Here is an 18,059-nt window from a genome sequence, read left to right as displayed (position 1 = left end):
CCTTCCAGAGAACACACAGTGGGAGGAACAAACGCTCTGGAGGCGGGAACTCAGACTCCAGGCCAAGCCCAGAGCATAGAAAGGACCATATGTATAAGGGGGGGTCTGGGCAGCGGGCTTCTGACTGCGCTGAAACTAGAACCTGTCCAGGTGCTTAAAGAATCAAGTTCTCCTGTGCAGGTAAGTTTCTTTAACTCCCAGGTGGGTCCAATTTAGTCCAGAACTGCTAAGGGCCTCTGCAGGGTCAGGGTTCAGGTTGAGAGGAAGGTAGTTGCTGCTCTTGGTTTGAATTATTCAGGTCAGTGTTTCTATGTCTGGAGATGTGAATTTTGTTCTCAGCTCTGTTATCGCTTACCAGTGTGATCTTAAGGCATAGACTTCAACCCTCTGGCTTCAATCTTCCCGTTAAACAAAGGGGTCTTTTGGCCTGCGTGATCCCTGAGGTCCCGTCAGCTCTGATTTGCGTTAATGGTCATTCGGTGGAGTTACTGATGCTGCTAGTGTGTCATGTCCCAGAGTTCAGACTCTTCCAGGGGTCTTCTGAGCCTTCTCGATTTTGGCAGGGGTCTAGGAGCAGCCTGGGCCCTGGAGGCTCCTGGTATTCCAGGAGAAAAATGGCTACTCCCTGGGAGTTAATGGGCAGTGAGGCTGGCTTGATTGCCCCTGTGAAATCAGATGTGAAGAAGATACTAATGACAATGCTTACATTCCGTGAGAGTGAAATAGGTCCTCACATGAGTTATGGTGGTGGGCCTGGGGGGTTGAGGGGCCCTCACTTAGAAAAGAAGTTTAAAATTCACCCTGGTTGGAGCAGTTTGCTGACTTTTGAGCATCTGAAATCACTAACTGAGGCTCTAGCTGACTCTGGACGAAAGCAGTGAGCTCAGCTTATAACCCTCTCCTATGGAGAAGAGGGAGATATTGTTTGGGTGGGATTCAACATTTTTGGATATGTATTAAACATTTTTGTTCCCAAAATGCCAAATATAGTCTACAGAAGCTAGGGTTGGAACTGTGATCCTCGCTCGAGTCAGTGGAGTAGACATAGGTTTTTGAGTCTTGGAGATCTCCCAGACCTGACAGGTGAGAGGATATCTTTGACTTTCTAGGCTACTCTAGAAAAGTCTAGAAAGGATTCTTGAATGGGTTGAGTACCAACCATTAAACAAAGTGAGCACCTCACAGGGAAGAGAAGAAGGCCCTCTTTAGACTAAGAGCCCAGGCATTGGACTGTGACTTCCTTGAGGGCAGATAGCCTAATTCATCCTGTACCTCTAGCATCTACGGCAAAACCTGGCCCATGGAGAAGCACTCAGTAAAGCCTTGTTTGAATGAATGAATCTATTACTTTTCAAATTCCCTTCTAAATCTCTCTCTTGACCATCAAAAAAAACAATAGAAAAAAATAGAATTGATTTAACTATTAGTGGTATAATTGATTTTGTGATAAGTCTCTCTATCCCCTAAGGCTAACCACTAGGCTGATTTCTAACACACAGATTGTTTTTGCCTTTAAAAAAAAATGTAAAAGAATCATAGAGTTTCTGTGTCTGGATTTTTCACTCAGGACTATGCTCATGAATTCCATCCATATTGTAGTGTGTAGTTCTTGTTTTTTCATTCTCAGTGCTGTATCGTATTCTGTTCTGTGACTGCAACCCAATATTACTGAATCCATGTTCATGGGCATGTGGGTAGTTCTCAGTTTGAGACTATTTTGAATAGTGTTGTTATATATATTTTGGTACATGTCTTTCAGTGCTTAAATTTAAGGATTTCTGTTGGGGAATAACCAGGAATGGAATTAGTGTTTCATAGGGTATGTATATGTTTAGCTTTAGTTTTTGCTGCCAAATAATTTTCCTAAAAGGTATTTTCGATTGGCTTATTTTTTTTTTTCCAAAGTCACGCCTGGATTTCTCACAGCATAGCTTGATATCGTGGAGTAGCATAAATCATAGCCTAAGCTGGGAGGCCATTCATTCCTCAAGTCTAGGACCACGTTTCATGGGGGTCAGGGGGTGGGGGCGGGGGTGGGGTGGTATAGGTGTTGCTGTTGTCCAGCATCTTCCTCCCTTGTTCACACACTTGAATAAAAGGCAAGTGCTAGTTCAAACCTGATTAGGACTGTTCTGTCATGGTGGCTCCTTTTTTAAGAGTCTACCTGTCATACAAGATCAGAAGTCCTTAGAATACCTTTTCTGAGGTGAAAATATCTGTGCATCAGTGAGGTAACTCAGCTGAGGAGAAGAAGGCTCTGGGGAGGAAGAAAAACTTGAGCTGAGCATTGAAGGATGGATACAAGTCAAGGCAGAGGGGGCAAGAAACATCCTGTGTTCGTATGTGAGTAAAAGGTACGATGGGATAGAGCAGAGGGCATGAGGGGCAGGTGGTTCCTACAGAAAAGGGCCAGAACCCTGAGAGCCTGACCATTTGGGTCGAGGCCATGAACTATGGGATCTGAGGTGAGTGATGTGGTCAGAAGATAAATGCAGGAACAGGAGGAAGAAAGGTTGCCTCAATCTAATTAGTAATATAGCTCAAAGTCTGATGCTTTAAGACACAAAAACGCTTGAAGAATGAGAGGAACAAATTTATATCTGTTTTAAGACTCTTTCCTATTCAAATGTGTTTTGAAATGTTCAGAAAAAAAGTCAAAAGAGTTGATTCTTTAAAAGTGTGGAAGATGATGGAGAAATAAGAGTAGAAAGTGGCCTAAGACTAGGGTACTGCTGCCTCCTCAGGTGAGGACTGTAAGACCAGAAACAGGGGAATAGAGTCGTTCCACTGAGGTTCTGCTCCGGAGCCAGTAGGAAAGAAGAGAATGTGCCAAAAAGATGCCCAGTGCTCCCCCAGATGAGGCTGAGCAAGCCAAGAGCCCTCTGGGACTGCTCAGAGGTCTAACCTGCACACCGGAGTGCCGAATAGGTTGTGTTTCAAGTTCCTTCCAGCCTGAAATTTGGTTCATCTTCAAGAAGTGACATCAGAGTCTGGCTTCCACACAAGCCAAGTGGATTGAATGTTTCTAAGGCCAAGGGAAGGTGTCTCCACTACTTGGCAGCTCAGACTGCACACTCATGCTCTGGCAGTGTAAGGTGTCTGTGCTTCTGCAAAGATTGGTGGCTGTGCAACGTCTCATGGAGTATGATGGAAGATGAAGTAGTTAGGAGCAGGTGGGGAGCTCTGCCAGCCACATTTTTATATCTCCAAATAGACATACAATCAGCTCAGAGGAACCTCGGCACCACCAGTAAGGCAGGGGGCTTCCTGCCTCTCTTTCCCCAGTCTACTCCCAAGGTCTATGTTCCCTTTGGGGACTCCTTCCTCCTTGAAAGTCAACCTTAATTTCATTTTGTTCCTCAGGACTCTTTGCCCTGGGTCCCACATACTCCCTTTCTCTGGAAAAGAGCCCCCAAACAAGTCTGGAACCGAAAGGGGACTGTTAAGAAGATCCCTGAGAGCAAGCCTCAACGTAAATCAATTCTTGGGGCTGTGATCAGAAGAGCAGCCAAATGGGTGACAGTTCACACCCTTTATTTCATTTCATGAGGGTTGGGAAGGGCAGGTTTGATCATTTTTTACATTTCACAAATGAAGACACATTCATACATTTATGCATTCAGTCAGCCAGCCAGTAAACGTTTATCAAGCATCTGTTTATTCATGATATAATGCTGGGCTCTGCGAATCCAGCAAAACATATATACCATTCTTGCTTTCAGGAGCTCATAGTTGAGTCCCATTCTTCATTCTTCCTGAAAGGCAAATGTCTGCTCTAATAAATGAAGATGAGTGTTTGGAGTCTTCTGCTGAAAACAAAATCTAAATGTAGACAAATATCTAAATAGCAGAAACTTTCAAGGTTCTTTTAAACCATTACCTTTACAAACTCATTTCCTGTTTTATGAACAGGTCATAATCTATAGATAGAGATGTAATTTTTCCTATCCATAATCAGTACCCACAAAACCACCTGATTGCTGCTCAGGAACGTCTGATGTCATCACTTCTAAAAGATGATTCAGAGACTTTAGCATAGAGAGAGGAGTCATGCTGTATCTCCAAGTCTTCTTGAGACACCAATGTAACCATGAATATTAAGAGTCTGTAAAAAAAAAAATCAATGAATCAATTAGAGATAGAATTTTGTTGCACTAAGATAAATTTTTAATGATGGATGGAATTAACCACATTTTTTATTCTATAAATTCCTACCCGAAGCTTATCCCGGTGCCTAGCACTGTACAACAACGATCTATCTGAGTTAGCAGCTTTAGAGAAACTTGTCTGTAAAGGACCAGCCAGTAAATGTTTAGGCTTGTGGGCCACGTGATCTCTGTTGCAACTATTTAACTCTGCTGTTGTATGTTTCAAAGGCAGCCATAGACAGTACATTAACAGGTAAGTGTGGCTATGTTTCAATACAATTTTATTTATAAAAACCAGTGGTGGGCCAGATTTAGCCCAGGGGCCATGGTTTGCCAACCTTTGCTTTAGAATTTTTTTCAAGTCATTTCACATTGTTATCTTTTTTGAGTTCTGAGAGTGGACACACTATGTGCCATCTCTGTTCTACAGGTAAGGAAACCAGCTCAGAGAGGGTCAGGGGTCTGTGCACAGCTACGCAGGTCAGAGTTGGCAAACCTGGCCATCTCTTGGTGTTTCTAATCTTAAATCTAGTGCTCCATGACCACTGTTCACTGCCTAGTACGCAAAAGAATTACAATTCTTGCCAAAGATAAACCAGGTGAAGCCCATGGTTAGTCTTGTTCTGTTCCAGGTGTCAACAGCATGGAATTGATCACTTTTGCAATCTGATGCTTTTTATCATGTAGACAGGGTCATCGTGCAAGAAGCCGATGTTTCTATTCCAATTTTACCTCGGACAACCTCATGGGTTGTGGTGAGATGGCGGTTCTCTGGAAATCGATCATGCCCTAGGAGGATGCTACGGGTTGACAGCACCTGTGAGCAAGGATGCAGTTCTTACATCTTTTATTTCCTTTCTAGAGCCCACACTCTACCCTCACTAGGCAAACCAAAGGCCAGGTGTACGTTTCTATCATGAGAGCAGTGTCTGTCACATAGTAGGTGCTCAGTAAATATCTGAATAAACCACATATCAGGCAGGGACTGAAGGCATGGCCAGATTTAGGTGTCTCGCCTAATGATCCTTCTCAATGTTCCCCAGTTAGTTAGCTCTCCAGGGCCTCCCCTGGTCATCAGCACCAGGGGCCCCTCTTATCTCATCACCTCAAAGCTGTCCTTAGCACCTAACATTACAGACAAGCGTAGCCAATGTAGAAAAAGTGAAGTTTGAGGCTCTGCCCCTCTTTGCTGAGTACAATGAGTCCTGCAGGACATGAACATGGCCAAGGAGTCTCATACCCTCTGGGACTGAGGAAAGAATTCTTAGGGACTGGCAGTGTGCCCTGCGTTAGGCTGCGAATTCTAACACCTTGCGCTACAGTTAGTTTTCCACTATTCACTTACTTCATCTTGTTGTATGGGCCTGCTCCAACATGGTTCACTTACAATGGTTAAAACGAACTTCCAGATCTGACCAAGAGCCATCTGGCCCTTGGCAGAGAGCTGTGGCAATCTGAGAAAGAGCTGATTTTACCATCAGCTTATAACATACAGAAGACATGTAAGAACAGCCACCTGCCCACATCTAGGTCTAGATTGTCCTTAAGGTGACTCAGGAATACTTGCAAAAAGAAAAGATTTGTGCGCACACGTGGCTTAATTCTGAAATTTGGAGGATGAGAGGATCTTGGGATGGGCGTTTTGTCCTCGGAGCCTCATGAGGCCCCCAAGGCTTGTCGTGAGATGCAATGTTTTCGGGCTGGGAGAGGAATTCGAGGGCGACCCAGCTCTCAGTAAGGAGGGACTCATGTCACAAGCAGCGAAGGATTGTCGCTCAGGCTTGGAGGAACAAAAAAGTGAGACCTTGCCTTTATGTGGCCTCAGATTTGTTTACAAATGTAAATAGAATAGAAGAAACTTGTTGGGAAAGAAAAAGGATGAGGCTGATCACCTGTATTAGGAAGAAAAACTCAGGGGAAAACACAGACCTGACTAACAGCTTTTGGATCCCTATAACCTGGGTTAGAGTGCTGGGTCTTCCCCCAGGAAGTGTGTGTGCATCTGTGACAGCTAAGAACAGATGGAATCAGACTGTCCTGAGGTCAGAGAGAGGTCCGGGTGTGTAGCCCACAGCATTCCACCAGTGTTAGTCCATGCAGGTTAAACAGCCAGTATTAGACACAGGAGCTTTCAGTGTGTGAATCACTCAGAGCAGAGACCACAGCGGGGTCTGAGGACAGGGCCGTTCCAGGAACTGGTCACTAGCAATGCCTGATGAGCTAAGTAGAAGACTAAGGGTAAGTATTTAGAATGTTTTATAGCAATTGACCAAATACTTTTATTTCTGTTAAAGCTGAAAAAAAAAAAAACAATTTTAAAAGAGGGCTTGCATTCTGTATATCATTTTTTAAATTTCATTTTTTTTCTATTAATGTATTTTCATTGAATTTCTGTGACAAATTGGAAATAAAAGATTACAGGCCCTTCACTAGTGATAGTTCGAGAAGCACCAATTAGATGGCAGGAAGGTGTTCTATGGGGTAGATGGTGAGTCAACAGTCAGATGAAGGGAACTCAGTGAAAGCCAGGCACCCAAGGAGGGCTTCCTGGAGGAGGAACTCAAGTTGGACTTTGAAGAATAGGCGAGATCTTGACAAATGGAGAAGACCCTCAGGTCACCCCTACGACCATAGAGGAGAAGGTCTTGGTATAGACGTGTTCGCAGGCTGCTTCTAGTGTGCATAGATTTTGTTTCTTTCTCACAGGCTCATTTCTCTTTCTCTCATTCTCTTCATCTTCCTCTTCTCTGTGGAAACAGCAAAGCACTAACAGGAGAAATGAGTTAACTGAACATCCGCTCTCCGTTTCAGGAGCAACAGAGAATCCTGTGGGGTTTGTATCCGTGGACCCTGACATGTCTCTATGGTCATCTTTCCGCGGCAGAAGGAAGGAAGGGCAGAAGGATGGGATGGGGGGCTCTGCCCAGCCCCCCAAACAGGACTACGAGGCCCTAAAGAATAGGTGCCTGAGGAACGGATGCCTCTTTGAAGACAGCGCCTTCCCCGCCGTGCTGAGCTCCATCGGCAGGGGGCCTCTGCTGCGGAAGCTGCCTCCGCGCCTGCAGTGGAGGAGGCCTCCGGTAAGGGGCTGGCAAGGGGGCTTCTGAACGACGCACACAAAGTGTGTCCACCCAGACCTTCCTTCCCAGGGTGCGGGGCTTTCTTCCAATGCCGCGTCTTACTCACTGTCATTGATCTCCATGTGAAGGGAACAAGGTTAAGTCCCCACATCCTCATTTTCCGGAGAAAACCAAGGGTGATCCTGAGAGGGGCCTAAGGTGAAGCTCCCCTCAGACCAGAAGTAGGCAGAGCAGCTGCAGCCAAAACTAGATCTAGGTACCGTTCGATTTCATCTGATATGGCAAGGAATCCTGAGTCACTGCCAATGCCATCTGCCAGAGGGACAGATTTTAACATATGATCATCACTCCCCTCTCCCCAAATCGGGCTCATGAGCACATAAATGAAGAAGCCATTAATCAGTTTATAAAAGTATTCTTCACTTTATAAATGCATCAACAATTCCTTTAAAAGGTAACTTTTAAGAGTATTCAAAAGCAATTAATTTACCCCAAGCTTGAGTTACATACAAGATTCCAGAACATGGTTAGTGAGTGGAATGAAGTCAACTTGTGCTACTGAGTCTCTCCTTGGTTGCTCCCTAATCATCCATCGCCATCAAAGGCTGCAGCTCCAGACTTATGAAGTCCCTGCCATGTGTAAGATTCCCAAGTGCACCTCCTAAACTAGAGAGCAGCCATGATTCTACTCCCAGGAATCTTGTGAACTGCTGGCGTACAGTTAGTCACACACGTGACCTTGGGGGAACCATGCCCATGCGAAGGCTGAGGGTTAGGGCTTGCCATGGCCCCACCGTCATCTCAGCCCACATCTCAGCACGGAAAGCCCTAGAGGCTATTATCATGGGGGTTGGCGTGGTAAGGGGGATTAGGGGGGAGAATAAGAATGGGAATAAGAATAGGAAAACTGAGAATGCCCTCTAAAAGAAGTGCTTCCATTTTTAACAGAAACTCTACGAAAAGGCATTATTGGTGAAAGTGCTATTTGTTAATATTTACACAGAGTTCTCTAGGGCTCTGACTTACATGATTTTTAAGAAGGAATAAGGAATTCGATGAGCAGAATCTACATGCCAGATGTTCTAGGACAGCCCTGATTTTCCATATATTCTATACCTATGTCCCCATAAGTCCAGTTCGGGGGTATGGGGCCCTATTGTCACTGTAGCTCCAAGAGCAGCTTTTTGGTAAGAAGGACAATTCTGTCTGTCTCTGCAGGAACTGCACAGTGATCCCCAGTTCTATTCTGCCAAGGCCAAAAGGCTGGATCTGTGCCAGGGATTGGTAGGTAAGTCTGCACAGCCCCTGGAGACACATGCCTGGCACCTGTGAGCCTGGTCTGGCCAAGGCAGAGTGGGGCAGGAAGGAGGAATCAAGAGATCCCAACGGGCAAAATGGCCACCGCGAACTTCACCTTGACTTGCAGTGTCCTGTGCTGGGAAAATGATAACAGCTGATCCTGTAGGGTCGCGCGGAGATGTCAAAACCTGCCTAATGACAATTCTCGTTGCTGATTTTCAGGTCTCAGTTTTGTCCTGGGAAAATGTGCTCACTCTACTTTAGTTCCCGTAATGAGCCCTTCTAACCACACCAGTCACTAGACACTCCACAATAGTGTCCTAGAAGGCCTATTCTCACCCCAACTTTCTTTTATAGAGTAATATAAACAACCCTTCACGCTGAGGGAAGGCACAAATGTAGTGATATCCACTTCACAGACAGGGAGATGGAGTCCAGAGGGTTAAGGTTTTCCCCAAAAGATGTAAATCATTATGGCAGGACTTAGAAGTTGGGTTGTGTTGGGTAGAGGTTCCTGAGGATGGGGCATCCAAGAAGCTAACAGACGATCAGGAATATGGCTCAATTCTAAGTGTCAAGTCTGGATTTCAGCCATTGTCCTTCCCCTTCTCTATACTCTTCTCACTCACTCTCTTCCTCTCTAGTATATAATTCCCTTCTCCTAAGCTAGTTTACAAGCCCAGAGAGGAAAGCAATTGGGACCAGGCATTTCTTGCATGCAAGTTATCCTCAGTAGATTCATGCAGATGCTTGTAGAATGTGTACCGTACATCCATGAGGATACTTGTACAATGTCCATGCGTGTATAGTACATCCATACTGATACTGCGTGCTCTCTGGCTTAGGCGACTGCTGGTTCTTGGCTGCTGTGCAAGCTCTGACTTTGCACCAGGACTTCCTGAGCCGAGTTGTTCCCCTGAATCAGAGTTTCACCGAGAAGTATGCTGGCATCTTCCAGTTCTGGGTGAGTGTCCCTCTGCTGCCCCATCCTAGAGGTGTTCATAGAAAAGAAGGTCCTTGGGAGAGTCACGTCTCTGTCTCCTGAGCTGACCGTCTTCCACGGCAATCTTCACTCACCAGTGGGCGCTCTCTCCTTCCAGTTCTGGCACTTTGGGAAGTGGGTTCCTGTCGTGATAGATGACCGACTGCCTGTGAATGAAGCTGGCCAGCTGGTCTTTGTCTCTTCCACCTACAAGAACTTGTTCTGGGGGGCTCTTCTTGAAAAGGCCTATGCTAAGTAAGACAAAGAATATTCCCCATCCCTCCCTCTCCCTTCCCTGTCTCTTTGTCTCTCTCAACGATATTGAAAGAGAGCAAGAGGAGGCAGGTAAAGTTTATGAAATGAGATACCAACACATGACTCAGTGAATATAGAAGTGATATATCCAGAATCTTTTATGTAGGGGTCACTCCATCTGAACAGTGGTCAGGAGTTTTGCTTTCCCTAATGGATAGAATTGTTAACGGAGACAGGAACTCCTCCTTTGCCCCTGGAGCGGAAGGAAGGAGGAGCAGGCACACACCCAGGGAATAATCAAGCACGGGGCTCACGAGGCCACTGGGACCATCCTGGGCTGCAGTATAAATGCCCTTTCCCTTCTCCTCCCACATTCACTCCTTTCCTGGACAGGCTCTGTGGCTCCTATGAAGACTTGCAGCGTGGACAGGTGTCTGAAGCCTTTTTGGACTTCACTGGAGGGGTGACAGTGACCATCAAACTGGCAGAAGCCCCTGGAAACCTCTGGGACATCCTCACCCGAGCCAACTATGGCAGAACCCTCATTGGCTGCCAGACTCACTCAGGGGTGAGGCTGGGCTGGGCACTGGCAGGTTGTCCTTCTCCCCTGCTGCCATCCCCTTCACCTACCAGTTGTGCTCACACCTTGGTGTGGCCCCAGGACTTTACCACTCCTGCACCTACAGTCCTGATGTTCAAGGCAGAGCAGCCTCAGGGCTGGGAAGGCCACTGTAGGATACAGGTAGTGTGCAGAGAAGGGAGCTCGCAGTTGAGTGTCAACCACATGCATGGTATTTTCCTAGCATAGTTAGTCTCTACTATATAATTTAGTAACAACCAAGAATATGGAACTGGAGGAAGGAATCCTGGGTTCAGCCGTGTCTCCACCAATGATCATTGTGTCACCTGTCATGACAACTTAGCTGCTCCGAATCTGAGTTTGTCCTCTGTAAAGTGAGGATATAATCACTATAGAGTGACACCCTGACTTAAAGGCTCAAATGAGACTGTGGGTGCTAAGGAGCTGTGAAAACTGTAACACAGTGCAGTGTAGTGTGGGTTTCTCCCACCCCCTCTTCGTAACCCCTTGCCCCAGCCCAGTAGGTCTCCGCGACTCCTGGATAAGCTCTACGCAGCAGGGGACTGACAGGAGTGCTCTTGTCTCCACAGGATGAGAGGGTGCTGGAGAACGGGCTGGTGGACGGCCATGCCTATACTCTCATAGGAATCAGAAAGGTGGGTGGAACCACACCCCTCTGTTTCCCTGCAGCCTCCCTCTTTCTCCCAGGGCCTCTCACCAATGCCTGGGGTCATCTAGGTGAATGTTATTATCTGTGCCCAGCCATGGGGGGCGGGGCATAAATTCTCTGGCAGGTCCTCTAGGGCCTGCCAAAGCAGGCGCTATGCCCCCTCTACTTCTGTACCTATTTCCTGGGGTGAAGTGGTGAGTCCAGTTTCTGCCGCCATCACCGCACCATCCCAACCTCTCTTCCCACCGGGAAGCCCCAGCCAATTGGCCATCTATCCCTGCTGTGGCTCACAACCCTTCCTGGAGCTTCACTTTGCTCTGGGCTGCCCGTGAGAGCCATTGTAATGGGTCTTCCCTCCCAAATGCCCGCTTCTTTCTCACTTGCTCCTTTTCAACAGTCTCCCCGTTTCCTTCCACTGCTATTTACCTGTTGAGCTCTATTAAGCATTGATGGAAAGATGAATCAGAAAGAGACACTGATTTATGATCAAGTGTGGAGACAAACCATAAGGAAGAAAGAAACTGAGAGAAGAAAGCATAGATGAAAGGCGTTAGGGGTTCAGAGGTAGGAGAGAAGACATTCACCTGGTTGGCTTGGAGTAGAGTTAGAAAAGGCTTAATAGAGAAGGTGATATTGAGTCGGTCCCCAAAAGATGGGTAGATTCCTATGAGAGAGAAGAGCATTCCTGGCAGAGTGTGCAAAGTGTAGAGGTAAAAAATCAGTAGGTTCGATGTTAAAGAAACTCTGATATCCTCTAGAAAGCTTGACTCCCTAAAGTTTTCCAATTCCCTTTAATTCTGTTTCAAATTTCTTGAACTCAACTCACACCTGACTTCTTCCTCCTCCTAGATCTCCATCAATCATGTTTGCGTGTGTACTAAAAACTTTTAATTTTCATATTTATTTAACAAAATTTATATTTTGCTAGTATTCACATTTCTACTTACATATTTTTATATTTGATAAGATTTAAAATTTAGCGCTTATTATGTGCTAAATACTCTCCTACCAGCTTTACAAACATTAACTCAATCCTTACAACCACCCTCTGAGTCGCTGTCTTCATATCCTAGTGCTGTCGCAACAAACTGCCACAAAGCGGGTGGCTTAAAACCACGGAATTCATTCTTTCATAGTTCTGAAGGCTAGAGTCCTTCAGGCCTCACTCCCTCCGAAGGCTCTGGGGCAGAGTCTTTCCTTGCCTCTTACAGCCAGTGGTGGCTCCCAGAATTCCTCAGCTTGGGAAGCACAGCTCCAATCTTTGCCTCGTCTTCACAAGGCCTTTTCCTCTGTCTTCTCCCCCTTTTGTCTTCTCGTCATTAGATTTAAGGCCCACCCTAATCCAGGGTGATTTCATCACAAGATTCTTCACTTAATTACATCTGCAAAGACCCTTTGTACAAATAAGATCACATCGACAGGTTCTGGATAGACACATCTTTTAAGGGGCCACCATTCAATCTTTTTTTTTTTTAATTTTTAATTAAGTATATTGGGGTAACCTTGGTTAATACAATTATATAATTTTTAGGTGTACATTATAATTTGACATCTGTATATTCTATTGTGTGTTTACCACCCAAAGTCCAGTTTCTCTCAGGTACCATACATTTGATCTCCTTTAACCACTTCACCCTCCCCCTAAACCCTATATTTGACCCTCTTTACCCCATCTACCTCCCTTCTCCTCCCCCATCCCACTAGTAACTACTAGTCTATAGTCCATGTCCATGAGTCTCTGTTTGTTTGTCCTGTTCATTTGTTGCTTTTAAGTTTATATCCCACATATAAGTGGTATCTCGTGATTTACAACTTTTTCTGGCTGGCTTATTTTGCTTAGTATGATTATCTCAAGGTCCACCCATGTTGTCACAAATGGCAGTATTTCATCTCTTCTTATGGCTGAGTAATATTTCATTGTGTATATGTACCACAGCTTCTTTAGCCAATCATCTATTGTAGGATACTTCGGTTGCTTCCATGTCCTGGCCAGTGTGAATAATGCTGCTATGAACATTGGTGTGCAAATATCTTTATGGATATGGATTTTCAAGTCTTTGAGGGTAAATACCCAGTAGAGGGATTGCTGGATCATATGGTAGATCAATTCTTAGAGTTTTGAGGAAAATCCATACTGTTTTCCACAGTGGCTGTGCCAATTTGTAATCCCACCAGCAGTGTATGAGGCTTCCTTTTTCTCTGCATCCTCTCCAACATTTGTTATTACTTGTCCTGTTGATTATAGCTATTCTAACAGGGTGAGAATGTATCTCATTGTAGTTTTGATTTGCATTTCCCTAATAGCTAGTAATGTTGAGCATCTTTTCATATGTTTGTTAGCCATTTGTATGTCCTCTAGGGAGAAGTGTCTGTTCAGGTCCTCTGCCTATTTTTTGACTGCCTATTTGTTTTTTTGTTGTTGAGTTGTATGAGTTCTTTGTATATGTTGGATATTAGTCCCTTATCAGAGGTGTTGCTTGCAAATATATTTTCCCATTTGAATGGTTCTCTCTTTACCTTCTTGACGATTTCTTTTGCTGAGCAGAAGCTTTTTAGTTTTACTTCTCTTGCTTTTGAGGTCAAATTCATAAGATCTTCTTTAAGTCCAAATCCTTGAGTTTCTTATATTTTCTTCTATGTGTTTTATTGTTTTAGGTCTTATATTCAGGTCCTTAATCCATTTTGAGTTAATTCTGGTATGTGGTGCTAGACAACGGTCTAGTTTCATTCTTTTGCAGGGGGCTTTCCAGTTTTCCCAGTACTATTCATTGAAGAGGTTTTCCTTTCTCCACTGCATGTTTTTGGCTTCTTTGTCAAAAATCATTTGCTCATATGAATCTGAGTTTTCTTCTGGACTCTCGATTCTGTTCCACTGGTCCGTGTGTCTGTTTTGCTGCCAGTACCATCCCATTTTGATTACTGTCACTTTGTAGTATAATTTGAAGTTGGGCAGAGTGATGCCTCCAGCCTCGTTCTTTTTTCTCAGGATGGCTTTGGCAATTCGGGGTCTTTTGAGCTTCCTACAGATCTGATGATTTTCTGTTCTATTTCTTTAAAAAATGCTGATGGGCTTTTGATGGGGATTGCATTAAATCTGTATAATGCTTTAGGTAATATGGTCATTTTCACTATATTAATTCTTCCAATCCAAGAATACAGAATATCTTTCCATTTCTTTGTATCTTCTTCAATTTCTTTTCATAGAGTCTTATAGTTTTCATTATATAGGTCCTTTACTTGTTTAGTTAAATTTATTCCTAGGAATTTTATTTTTTTTGTTGCAATTGCAAAAAAATTATTATTATTTTTCACTTCTTTTTCTGATGCTTCATTATCAGAGTATAGAAATGCTATGGATTTTCAAATGTTGATTTTGAATCCAGAGATTTTACTGTATTTGCTTATTGTTTTTAGTAGTGTGGAGTCTTGTGGAGTCTTTAGGGTTTTCTATATAGAGAATCATGTCATCCACAAATAATGACAGTCTGACTTCTTTGTTTTCTATTCGGATGCCTTTTATATCTTTCTCTTGCCTGATTGCACTTGCTAGGATCTCCAATGTTATACTGAATAACAACGACGATAGTGGACAGCCTTGCCTTGATCCTGATCTTAGAGGGAAGGTTTTTAGTTTTTCACAGTTAAGTATAATGTTGGCTGAGGGTTTGTCATAGATGGCCTTTATCATGTTAAGCTTCTTTCCTTCTATGCTGATTTTGTTAAGCATTTTGATTATAAATGGATGCCATATCTTGTCAAAAGCTTTCTTTGCATCTATGGATATGATCATATGATTCTTATTTTAAAAATTTTTTTATGTGGTATATCACATTAATTGATTTGCATGTATTGAACCATCCCTGTGCCTCTGGGATGAAGCCCACTTGATTGTGGTGTATAATTTTTTTAATTTTTTGCTGTATTCAGTTCACTAGTATCTTATTTAGGATTTTTGCATCTGTGTTCATGAGAGATATTGGTCTGTAGTTTTCTTTTTTTGTATTATCTTTACCAGGTTTTGGTATCAGAGTAATATTGGCCTCATAAAATGTGTTGGGAAGTATTGATTTCTCTTCGATTTTTTTTGGAAGAGTTTGAAAAGAATAGGTATTAAATCTTCTTTGGCTCTTTGGTAGAATTCACTGGCGAAGCCATCTGATCCTGGACTTTTCCTTTTTGGTAGGTTTTTGATGATTGTTTCAATTTCTATACTGCTAATCGATCTATTTAGATTTTCCAGATCTGATTCAGTTTAGGAAGGTTGTATTTTTCTAAGTACTGGTCCATTTCTTCTAGGTTATTAAATTTGGAGTTCTATACTTTTTCATAGTATTCTTGTATGATCCTTTGTATTTCTGTGATGTTAGTCATAATTTCTTCTCTTTCATCCATGATTTTGTTTATTTGTGTCCTTTCTCTTTTTTCTCTGGTGAGTCTAGCCAGGGGTTTGTCAATTTTATTAACCTTCTTAAAGAACCAGCTCTTTGTTGCATTTATTTTTTTAAATCTTTTGTTGTTGTTGTTTTCAATTTTATTTATTTCTGCTCTAATTTTGATGATTTCTTTCCTTCTGTTGACTTTAGGCTTCATTTGTTCTTCCTTTTCTAGTTTTTTAAGATGAAATGTTAGGTTGTTTATTTGGGCTCATTCTTGTTTTTGGAGATAGGCCTGTAATGATATTAACCTTCCTCTTATAACTGCTTTTGCCATGTCCCAAAAGTTTTGATTTGTTGTACTATCATTATTATTCATTTCTATTTATCTTTCGATCTCTCTTTTTATTTCTTCTCTGACCCAGTTATTCTTCAGTAGCATGTTGTTTAATCTCTACGAATTTATGGTTCTTCCTGATTTCTTTCTGCAGTTGATCTCTAGTTTCAAAGCATTATGATCAGAGAATATGGTTGGTATGATTTCAATCCTCTTATATTTGTTGAGGCTGTCTCTGTGTCCCAGTATGTGGTTGATTCTTGAAAATGTCCCATGTGTGCTAGAAAAGAATGTATAAGCAGCTGTTTTGGGTTGGAAGGCTCTGTAAATGTCAATTATGTCTAGTTGGTCTAATTGAGTCATTTAAGGATGTTATTTCCTTATTGATTTTCTGTTTGGATGATCTGTCCATATCCGACAGTGTGGTATTTCGGTCTCCTACTATCGTAATGTTTTGGTCTGTTTCTCCCTTTAGGTCCGTTAGACCATTCAGTCTTTTACAGCAGATGTGACTATTAGCTTCATTTTACAGATCAGGAATAGTCACAGAGAGGTTAAATTACTTGTCCTAGGTCTCACAGTTAGTCAGTAGCAGAGCCATTTTTTCCACTACCAACTCTCAGGGCCTCTGATCTTCCATTTCAAGGTCTTATCACAGATATGCATCTCACCCAGATATCTGTAACGTTTGCAGTTGGCTCTCGGCTCAGCCCACCTAAACTGCTTGTTCTGTGCAGGTGACCTGCAAAAGTGGACCTGAATATCTTGTCAAGCTGCGGAACCCCTGGGGGAAGGTGGAATGGAAAGGAGACTGGAGTGACAGGTGAACTTCTGAAACTGGCTGGGAGGGGTGAAGAAGGGGTAGGTGAAGCCTGCAAAGGAAGTTGCCATATGCACACAAGGTCAAAGATGTTCTTCCTTTGATCTCAGGCTGGATCAGGAAAACTTTCAGATTGTGAAGGTCAGTCTCTCACATTTATAAAATGTTTAATGATATATAGATTGTTTTCTCATTCATTATAGTAATTAAAGTTAATGTTTATTGAGAGCTTGCCAGCACTGTGATAAGTCCTTTGAATTTTTATTATCTCATTTAATCCTTGAAACAATGCTCATATGAGGTAAGTAGTTTCATCCCCATTTTACCGATGAGGGAACTGATGCTTAGTTTAAGTGAACTACGTAAGGTCTCATAGCATGACTCAGCTGAGATCTTTGCTGTCTAGTCCAATGTTCTTCCCCTAGCATGATTCAGTGCACTCTTGGCTTTTCAAGTCAGAGGTGGACAGATCCCGACTGGCCTCTACATTCTGGTTACATTTAATGACCTCTGGGCATTCTGACTAGATGACACATTTAGGTTGTTTCCGCCTAAAGAAAACCCTAATGGGATGTGGGCTTTACAGACTACAGACTCTCTGTAGGGCACAGGCAGAAAGGGAGACCAAGAGGTAAAGTCCTTCTCTCTCTTGCTATGAAGATTATAATACTTGACTCTATATAACACATTAAAGTACAGATACATTATCACTTAATTATTTTTATAAGAAATGAAGGCTCAGAAAAATAAGTTGAGGTCTACTCCTCATAGGATGTGCTGCACTAAATTTGTTACACATTAACAAAAAGAATTGTCAGAGAAACTGGGGCTATGAGAAAAAACAACATCCAAAAACAAAAAAGTCTAAAGTGTTACCCAAATATAGCATCATGATGGTGTTAGTTTTGGCTTGTTTCATAGATGAAGAAGTACTTACATTAGAGGTAGGTGATGGATTAAATTAATTTTGTTAGTTGTATAATCTTGGACAACGTTTTTTATTTCTCTGAGCCAGAGGTGTGGTGAGAATTAAATAAAATGAACTTTTGTTCCACAGTATCTAATCTGCTGTTAATCCCATCAGTGTGTTTTTCATTTTAGATATTATGTTTTTTTTAATTCTAGAGATTCCATTTGAGAATATCTTCCACTTCTCACCTCATTATGTCTATAGTTCTCTCTATAACCTTGAGAAATGGAATGTATAATAGCTGTTTTATTGTCTTTATCTGCTAATTGCATCATCTCTCTCATTTCTATGTCTGTTTCTACTATTTTTATTCCTGGTCATAGATCACATTTTCTACCTTATCATATGCCTATCAATTTCTTATTGGATTCTGGACATTGCAAATTAAGTTTATGAGTGCTGAATTTTGCTGCATTCCTTTAAAGAACATTGGGCTATTTTGGGGCAGGTAGCTAAGTTGCCTAGGGATTATTTTTGTCACTTTGAAGTTTTATTTTAAAGCACTTTTAAAGCAAATCTAGAGAAATATTTATTTCAGAGATAAT

General features: G+C 42.7%; 1 protein-coding gene across 2 annotated transcripts in view; it reads left to right on the top strand.

Moving 5' to 3' along the window:
• Positions 1-6,884: 6,884 nt before the first annotated feature.
• The window catches only part of CAPN14 (calpain 14), a 29,104-nt gene continuing 17,929 nt past the window's right edge, over positions 6,885-18,059 (top strand). Inside the window, exons 1-7 of one of the 2 annotated variants that reach the window (XM_036224772.1) lie at positions 6,885-7,228; positions 8,447-8,516; positions 9,373-9,491; positions 9,628-9,764; positions 10,158-10,332; positions 10,935-11,000; positions 16,462-16,547. In XM_036224772.1, the coding sequence (XP_036080665.1) occupies positions 7,004-7,228; positions 8,447-8,516; positions 9,373-9,491; positions 9,628-9,764; positions 10,158-10,332; positions 10,935-11,000; positions 16,462-16,547 (878 nt within the window). In that variant the 5' untranslated portion in view covers positions 6,885-7,003. Of the gene's footprint in view, positions 7,229-8,446; positions 8,517-9,372; positions 9,492-9,627; positions 9,765-10,157; positions 10,333-10,934; positions 11,001-16,461; positions 16,548-18,059 lie in introns of those variants that run through there. The other variant, XM_016136024.2, reaches the window with a different exon arrangement.

The sequence above is a fragment of the Rousettus aegyptiacus genome, unplaced genomic scaffold (genome assembly GCF_014176215.1).
Source record: "Rousettus aegyptiacus isolate mRouAeg1 unplaced genomic scaffold, mRouAeg1.p scaffold_m13_p_7, whole genome shotgun sequence".
Classification (NCBI taxonomy): Eukaryota; Metazoa; Chordata; class Mammalia; order Chiroptera; family Pteropodidae; genus Rousettus; species Rousettus aegyptiacus.
Note: the sequence above shows the minus strand (reverse complement) of the source record. Positions and strands in the feature narration are given on the sequence as shown.